At 45.5% G+C, this 8,523-nt stretch overlaps 1 protein-coding gene across 2 annotated transcripts; it reads right to left on the bottom strand.

The window, feature by feature from the left end:
- Positions 1-5,058: 5,058 nt before the first annotated feature.
- On the bottom strand, positions 5,059-7,682 carry LOC141172953 (serine protease inhibitor swm-1-like). Of its 2 annotated transcripts, none has more exons than XM_073657569.1 (4): positions 7,600-7,682; positions 6,992-7,055; positions 6,741-6,779; positions 5,059-5,516 (listed from the first exon to the last, which is right to left on the bottom strand). In XM_073657569.1, the coding sequence occupies exons 2-4, from the start codon at positions 7,026-7,028 to the stop codon at positions 5,155-5,157; spliced, it is 438 nt and encodes a 145-aa protein (XP_073513670.1). In that variant the 5' UTR covers positions 7,029-7,055; positions 7,600-7,682; the 3' UTR covers positions 5,059-5,154. The 2 variants fall into 2 exon arrangements, with proteins under 2 accessions (XP_073513670.1, XP_073513669.1); XM_073657568.1 differs by having other exon boundaries at positions 6,992-7,066.
- Between the last annotated feature and the right edge of the window lie 841 nt (positions 7,683-8,523).

An 8,523-nucleotide genomic window follows, 5' to 3' on the forward strand; every position in this document is an offset into this window, starting at 1 on the left:
TGCTCTCCTCCTCCTCCTCCCCCCTGTCCTCAGGCCACCCACGCTGAACCGACGGTATGACCGTTGTACAGGTACTACCGTCTACAGTGCATGATACCAGCTCCTGTTCTTCCTCCTCCTCCTCCTCTCCCTCATTGTCCCCCAATGCACATTGGGATGTGATGAGGCTGGGCTGTGTGTAATCACCCGCTATGGCTTCTTTATCCATCTCATAATACTCTGGCTGCAATGCCTCCTCTTTAATTCTCTGCAGAGAGCATTGCAAAAGACAGACAAGTGGGATGCTGAAGCTAATGATGGAGTCAATGCCACTCACCATCTTGGTGGACTCCTCAAAGTTTGTCAGGATGGTACATATGTCAGACATCCAGGTCCACTCCTGAGGTCTTATGTGTGGAGTCGGCCTTGTTGCAGCTGGCACTCCACAACTGCTCTCTTCTGCTCACAAATCCTTTGCAACATGTGGACGGTAGAGTTCCAATGTGTGGGGACATCACACACCAGTCGGTGTGCCGGAGCTGCAAACGCTGCTGCAACACAGCAAGGGCTGCGGAAGCTGTAGCCGACTTCCGAAAATGAGCTGACAGGCGGCGTACTTTGACGAGCAGATCTGGCAACTCGGGGTACGATTTAAGAAACTGCTGAACCACGAAGTTAAGCACATGAGCCAGGCATGGTACGTGTGTGATCTCGCCTCGCCTCAGAGCCGCCTCCAGGTTAGGGCCATTGTCACACACGACCATGCCTAGATGAAGTTTCAGCGGTCTCAGCCACAGATCTGCCTGCTCTTTCACAGCTGTCCACAACTCACAAGCAGTGTGAGGTTTATCACCTAAGCTTCTGAGTTTCAGCACAGCCTGTTGCCGCTTGGCTGAGGCAGTACTGCAGTGCTTCCAGCTTGTAACTGATGTGGTGATATCTGAGATGGAGGCTGAACATGAGGAGGAGGAGGATGATGCGCAGGAGCTGTACATTGTGGGGGCAACTCTGACTGACATAGGGCCCGCAATCCTCGGTGTGGGGAGGATGTGTTCCGTCCCAAGGCCCGGCTTCCACTATGTTTACCCAGTGTGCCATCAGGGAGATGTACCATCCCTGGCCAAAAGCATTTGTCCTCGTGTCCATTGTCAGGTGGACTCTCCCAGTAACTGCGTTGTTGAGGGCATGGCAGATGTTTTGGGACACGTGATTGTGTAATGCGGGGACGGCACGCAGGGCAAAATAGTGTTGGCTGGGGACCGAGTACCGAGGGACGGCCACCACCATAAGTTTGCGGAAGAATTCCGTCTCCACCAGCCTAAGAGGCAGCATTTACAACGCAAGCAGTCGTGAAATGTGCGAATTTAGGACTGTGGCCTATGGGCCGTTGGCTGCGAATTTGCGCTTTCATTCAAAGGTCTTGGATATGGACAATTAAACGCTGCGGTGGGACAAGGACGTGGACGTTGATGCTGTTTCTTGAGAAACTGCCATAACAAGTAAAGACTGAAAGGAGGGGGCATCTTTGCATGCAGTATGGACAGGGGATTGCCTTGCAAGCACATCAGGGGGCTCTCTTACATGCGCAACAGCAGAAGAAGCAGTGGTGACACTTGCTGACACTGGTCGTCGACCCTGGGGTTCGCCCCACAAAGTCGGGTGCTTTGCTGACATGTGCCTGATCATGCTGGTGGTGGTCAGGCTGGTAGTTTTGTCACCCCTGCTGATACTGGCCTGGCAGGTGGTACAAATAGCCTTTTTGGGGTTATCAGCAGAGTCTTTAAAAAAATTCCAGTCTCTGGAAGACCTACCGGTTGTACTGGCAACGTCCCTCGTGTTGATGTTATGGGGAATGGTTGCCTTCTGTCTGCGGCCACCACACTGCTTCTTCCTGCCTGTTGGGGTACTCAGCCTCCATCCCCCTGTGTGCTGCTGGCCTCGCTCTGCGTGTCCTCCTGCCTCTTTGGGTCAGTTACTAGATCATCCTCCACCTCCTCCTCTTCCACTTCCGCACCACGGTCCTCCTCCTCACTTCGTGGCAATTGTGTCTCGTCATCGTCCACCTCTTGTGACAAATTGCCAGCATCGCCTACCTGTGGCAGTGCTTGTTCAAATATTTGGCCATCGCTACATGGGATCTCCTCTTCCACCACTTCAAGCGGAGCAGGCGAGGGGCACAAATATGGAAATGGACCAGTCAACAGCTCTTCAGAGTGTCCAACTGTGGGATCAATTGCTATCTGACGACACTCGGCATGGTGGAAGGAAGGAGCATCAGGGTGAGGAGGAGTATGCGGTCGAGACTCACGGCTACTAACACTTGACTGTGTGGAAGACGGACCGGAGGTGGTGGTGCCCAGGTGACTGTAAGTATTATCTGCTATCCAATTAATAACCTGTTCACACTGATCAGCTCGCAATAGTGGTGTTGTTGTGTGCTTCCCTAGTAATTTGGTCAAGAACTGGGAGCGAGACGATGTGGCTGTTGCTTGTGGCACATTTTCACCTTGGCCACGGCCCCGTCCTCTGCACGCACCATCACCAGAACGTCCAGTTCCACATCCCTTGCCAAGCGCCTTGCCCATTGTAAATGAAGTAAAATAGCTTACACTCACTCTATCAATAGCAAAAGGGTAATAAAAAGGAGATTAGAACCGTGGAAGAGGAAAACCACAGTTCTAGTTCTCTGGCCTACACAGGAATCTTTTAAACAGATATACTTGTGCCTGAACAGTCAGCGAGACACTCAAACTGTTTTTTTTTATGCAAAAAGGTGGATTACACCCAGATTTGAACCATGGAAGAGGAAAACCACAGTTCTATTTCTCTGGCCTACACCAGAATCTTTGAAACAGATATATTGGTGTCTGAACAGTTAGCGAGACACTCAAACTGTTTTTTTTTATGGAAAAAAGGCAAAAAAAGTGGATAATACAGAGATTTGGACCGTGGAACTGCAAAAACACTGTTCTAGTTATCTGGCCGAAACCAGACTCTTTTAAACAGATATATATGTGTCTGGACACTCACAAACTCACTCAATTTTTTTTGGGGGGGGAGGAAATACCATAAGGTTAATAAGATGGGTATTTGTACAGTCTGACTGAGGGAAAAAAAAAGAAGAGGATTTAGATGAAAAAAAAAGGATTTTTCCTGGCCCCTGAGACCTGGGGCTAAGTCTAGCAATTTGAGCAGCAGCACAAAGGACTGTAATGCAGTGTTTGTTGGTATAACCACTGCGTCTCCTATACAGCCTGCCTGCCTGCCTGATATCTGGGATGGATATTAGTCCTCAGAAGGACTGTTTGTTTGATTTTGCAGGCTTTAGAGACCCTACACTACCTATTTCACAGTATAAATCTCTCCCTAGCTCAGCAGCACTCTTCCTACACTGTCTGATCCAGAGCGACTGTGTCCAAGATGGTGGCACCCGGTTTTAAATACTCGAGGTGACGATGTGCGGCCAGCCAATCACTGTAATGCTCACAACCAACATGGCTGCGGCATTACAGTGACTGGCTGGCAATTTCTGCATGTTCATTGGCTTTGTAAAGAGCGCCAAACGTGCAGGGTGGAGACCCGAGCTCCCGCCCGAGTAACCCGGAAATGCTCGGTGCTTGCTGAACATCCCGAGTAGTGAGATGCTCGGGCGAGTACCGAGCAGTGTCGAGCATGCTCGCTCAACACTAATAATCACCAATAATTGTGCCAAAAACATGGCCAAGATCATCTGTCACGTCAGTGAATGTGGAACCGACTGAGTATCCAAAATGCTCAATAAGCCTCACAAGGCAATAGTGGAATAAAGGTGGAGGCGTCACATACCTGGACCTTCTAGGACCATGGTGCTCCGTAGACTCCCACATGTCTCTGGATAACTTGCAATGAAGAGTATGCAAAACATATCATCCTGCCCTCACCCATATCTGCAGAAAAGTGTTAGGAATATTACTCATACAGGGACATATTAAAGGGAGGGCACATGGGGCATCAAGAACTAAATGGTCCATGATGACCATTTGGTGATTGTAACTGGCCAATAATAGGGGAGATGTGACCAATCAGGTGACCGAGGACCATGAAAGTTTGTTGTAACTTTTTCCCAAACATGGCAGCTTTATGGAATGGAAATCAAGTCTGGAGAGGGCTAGTTGCCACCACCAACTTTATATGGTTATTACCTTCTTCAAAATGTGTCTAATTGAATAGTTAAGATAATTTTTATTGTTTTCTCCTCATTACCAAGGATACTGGCCAGTACTGGCAGTGCTTACAAGCTCTCCTCTACTGAGATTGTAAGGAAGAATCCCTGCACCGCTCTGTAGAGGCAAAGCATCGGAGAGTGCACAGTTTGGGCCAGTGGTGCAATGATGCTGTTTGTGTGAGGTGTCAATCAAGAAGGAGCGCACTGCAACTCAGCAAACAAGAAGCTGGGAGGTGGGCACCTGAAATGCAACCAAGGGACAAACCCTGAAGTGAGGCAGGTTCACCCATGAAATTATCCATCTATTGGGCTTTTCTATGCACAACCAGTACTAATATGATTACTTTCTATGGAAAACACTATGACTGGGTTGTAATGAGGCACGGTGACTTGTTCCTGTTGGGAGCACCATATCAGGCTTTTCTGGTGTGGTATAATGTCTGTCTCTTGAGGTGGAAACTGTGGTTGATTCTTCAGAGGGGCACTTGGGTGACTTTTGGAGGGTGCTGCAGCTGGGTCCCATTATGGACCATATGGCCTCTTGGAGGACATTGTCAGAGACTGTGTGATTGGCTAATAATAGAGTACAACCACTGTCACTATTTTACTACAGCAAGGAAAGATATAAGAAGTGAGCCGAAATCCCAAAATCTGAAGCCCCCCGAATTATAGCTGCACTCCTCCCTGCTCGTGTTATAGGCAATGATTACTAAACCTTACAAAGCGATCCCAAAGTGTTAAATAAGACATGAAATATAACCAGATCAATAGATCATTTATACATCAGTTTAGATTGACGGTGATCTGATTGGTCAGAGATTGATCAGAGATCTGTGTATGTCGAGGTCCTGATAATACAGATAAATACAACGACGTGAGACAATCACTTTATTTTTATAAGACGCCTCCTTAAAAATCAGACAAAGTCACTTTAAATGTATCAGTTGTTACAAATACATAAAGGGGCAGATTTAATAAGTGTTGCTACTTTTGGGGCAGTGCCTGGGAAGGACACATTCCCCGCTGTTATTGAGCACGTAACCGGGTTTGCAGAAGCAGCCGGAGGAACAGACAGTTGCGCACATTGCTGGAGAGTTGGGGTGTGCCGCATCCTCGCAGGTCTTGCCACAATTATTGCCACATTTGTCGTACACGGTGTTCCCACTGCAGCAGTCTTTCACATTCACACATTTACCCTTGGCGTTTCGTACGGTGCCCTTCTTGCAGACACATCCAGTCACACACTTATCACATCCACCATTCATGTTATCGCAGGTCCTTGCACAGGTTTTCTGCCTACAATCATTATATTCTTCGTCTGCTTTACATCTGGCTGCAAATAAAATAAAAGATGAGAACAATAAGGAGCATGTTAGTGATTGTACGGTTCTTCCACTCATAGGAAAAAAACAATAATAAGTCCTAAACTAAAAGCTGTAGGAAGCCCGTACATGTATGAAGTGCAGCCTTTATCTCCATGTTTTGTTTTGTCTTTTCTTTGTCAATAATAAACATTGTTACATAAATATTTGTGGGTCTGTGAATAAGGATCAGCTCTGCAGGAGAAGAGGCTGAACTGCGCTCACTGTGATGTCATTAAAGGGGTCCTCCAACTTTTGGGACTTTTTTTAAACTTAAAGTAGCCCTCCTATTTATAGTTTTATGGGTTAAACCTGCGTGAATGTAATATGTAGTGCAGTATAGGTGTATTAGTATACTCACCGATCGCAGTCTTCTCTGGTGTCCAGTGCCGCTCTGGTCCTGTTATGGGTCACTTTTCCTACTTGCCGGATCATTCAGGCTCCATGTGTGACCCGGAAGTCACTATTACAATGTAAATCTATGGAGCCTCGTTCACGGCTTCCAGCTCATACATGGAGTGCAGTGTGATCCGGAGCTGGAGCTTTAGTTACGAGACTCAGAAGACGACCAGAGCGGCACTGGACACCGGAGAAGACGGCAATCAATGAGTATATTAATACAATTACTCTACAACACATATACATTCACACATATTTAGTCCATAAAAGTTGTAATAGGAGACGCTGCAAAAGCAAAATGGTGCAAAATGTTTAATAAAACCCGATTGAAAAGTAATTTTCAAGTAAAAAATAAATATACAGTCTCCAAATGTGGACAACTCCTTTGACAGTAAAATAGCTGTTTAGGAATGATGATTTTTTATGTAAAATAACACTGCAAGTAATACTGGTACAATGTGTTATGCCACCTAATGGCCTGAAGGTGGAGCCAGGCACAGGATACAAAGAAGGAAGCAAAACTTCACCCTTCACAATGGACATGACACAATGTATCAGTTTTCTCTTCAGTGTTCCATTTCTAGATTCCACTTATAGATAAGAGATTTATCTAAATCCTTCCTACAAAAAAAGAGAACAAGTGGGGGAAGGGATGTGACAACACCTCTAAGAACGAGTTGTCACTGTGGCTAATGGGAAGCTCCCTGGAAGATTAGACAAAATCAAACCCTAATATAATAATCGTCATGATACAATGTAGAAAATCATGTATATCATAAAGAATATCAAATACTTACTGGCTGCAGATTGTACAGCGATCACCATGACGAGAAGAGCTGAAGAATGAATAAATAATAAAATAATTTATTGTGCAAAATATACAATGAAAAGAGCCAAGGAGGATGGGATCTAATGGTGTTTATAGTCCAACTAGATAAACTGTATGCCCCCTCCTAATATATATATATATATATATATATATAAATATATATATAGTATAATACAATGTAACCCAACAGTATATAGATATATAATGCATGCCACTCACTCAGGGATGCCAGCAGCACGGCAGATGTTCTCCCCATGTTTAGCGATGATGTTCCACTGTTTTTCTGTAAATTATCTATTTCATGGATTACAGAGAGAAAACATCAGATATTGAGTTTTTTTTCTTGTTATATTGGGAAAATCAATAAATCTTTGAGATAAGACTTAGAGACTCGTTCATTTTGCCAAAAGCCGTCTTAGAATGAAGCCATCACTATAATCAACTGATTGATGGAGGTGCAGCCATTCAATTCCCTACAGCGGCCACTAGAGGAGAAATGTGGTATTACATGCCAGCTGATTACATAAATGGAGAGCACCAAGGAAGAGGAGATCTTTGCAGAGGCCTCCAGCTTCTGACTCTTCCTCCATGGTGTCCATACATTTTATGGGATAAACCCTTTGATATAGTGAGGAAATAAGAGACAGATCCATTATAAGGGGATCTCCAGCCCCCGATATCCTCACTGTGGTTCCCAGTGGATGCTATGGATAATAGGAGAGCACCATCTCCTGACGGGTATCCTATAGATTTAGCGCTGGTCTCTTGTATTGGGATAATATTATTCTATCTTTCCTCTGGAGAAGAGCAGCAGTCTTGGTACAAACCTGGAGGATGCGCAGCACACGGTCTGCTGGAGATGGAGGATTCTACAAGTGCAGCATCTTATATACAGTAAGAGGGGAGGAGTGCACAGGGTGTGATCAGCGAGCTGTGTACAGTGTCATCACCTGACAATGTGCAACTAGTGACTGTGCCAACAGCAAACCAGAAAAACTACAGAAAGGATCAGAACATTCTGCAACTTCATACAGATAACGTGTCCTAATACTGAGAGAGCAGCAAAGGCCGAGTACACCCCGACTAATACACAGGAGAGCGGCCATACTACAGGATCAGTAATGTATGTACACAGTGACTGCACCAGCAGAATAGTGAGTGCAGCTCTGGAGTATAATACAGGAGGTAACTCAGGATCAGTAATGTAATGTATGTACACAGTGACTGCACCAGCAGAATAGTGAGTGCAGCTCTGGTGTATAATACAGGATGTAACTCAGGATCAGTAATGTAATGTATGTACACAGTGACTGCACCAGCAGAATAGTGAGTGCAGCTCTGGAGTATAATACAGGATGTAACTCAGGGTCAGTAATGTAATGTATGTACACAGTGACTGCACCAGCAGAATAGTGAGCGCAGCTCTGGATTATAATACAGGATGTAACTCAGGATCAGTAATGTATGTACACAGTGACTGCACCAGCAGAATAGTGAGTGCAGCTCTGGAGTATAATACAGGATGTAACTCAGGATCAGTAATGTATGTACACAGTGACTGCACCAGCAGAATAGTGACTGCAGCTCTGGGGTATAATACAGGATGTAACTCAGGATCAGTAATGTAATGTATGTACACAGTGACTGCACCAGCAGAATAGTGAGTGCAGCTCTGGAGTATAATACAGGATGTAACTCAGGATCAGTAATGTAATGTATGTACACAGTGACTGCACCAGCAGAATAGTGAG

Source organism: Phyllobates terribilis, unplaced genomic scaffold, assembly GCF_046119375.1.
Source record: "Phyllobates terribilis strain yellow unplaced genomic scaffold, ASM4611937v1 Scaffold_12__6_contigs__length_324123572, whole genome shotgun sequence".
In the NCBI taxonomy this organism is placed as follows: Eukaryota; Metazoa; Chordata; class Amphibia; order Anura; family Dendrobatidae; genus Phyllobates; species Phyllobates terribilis.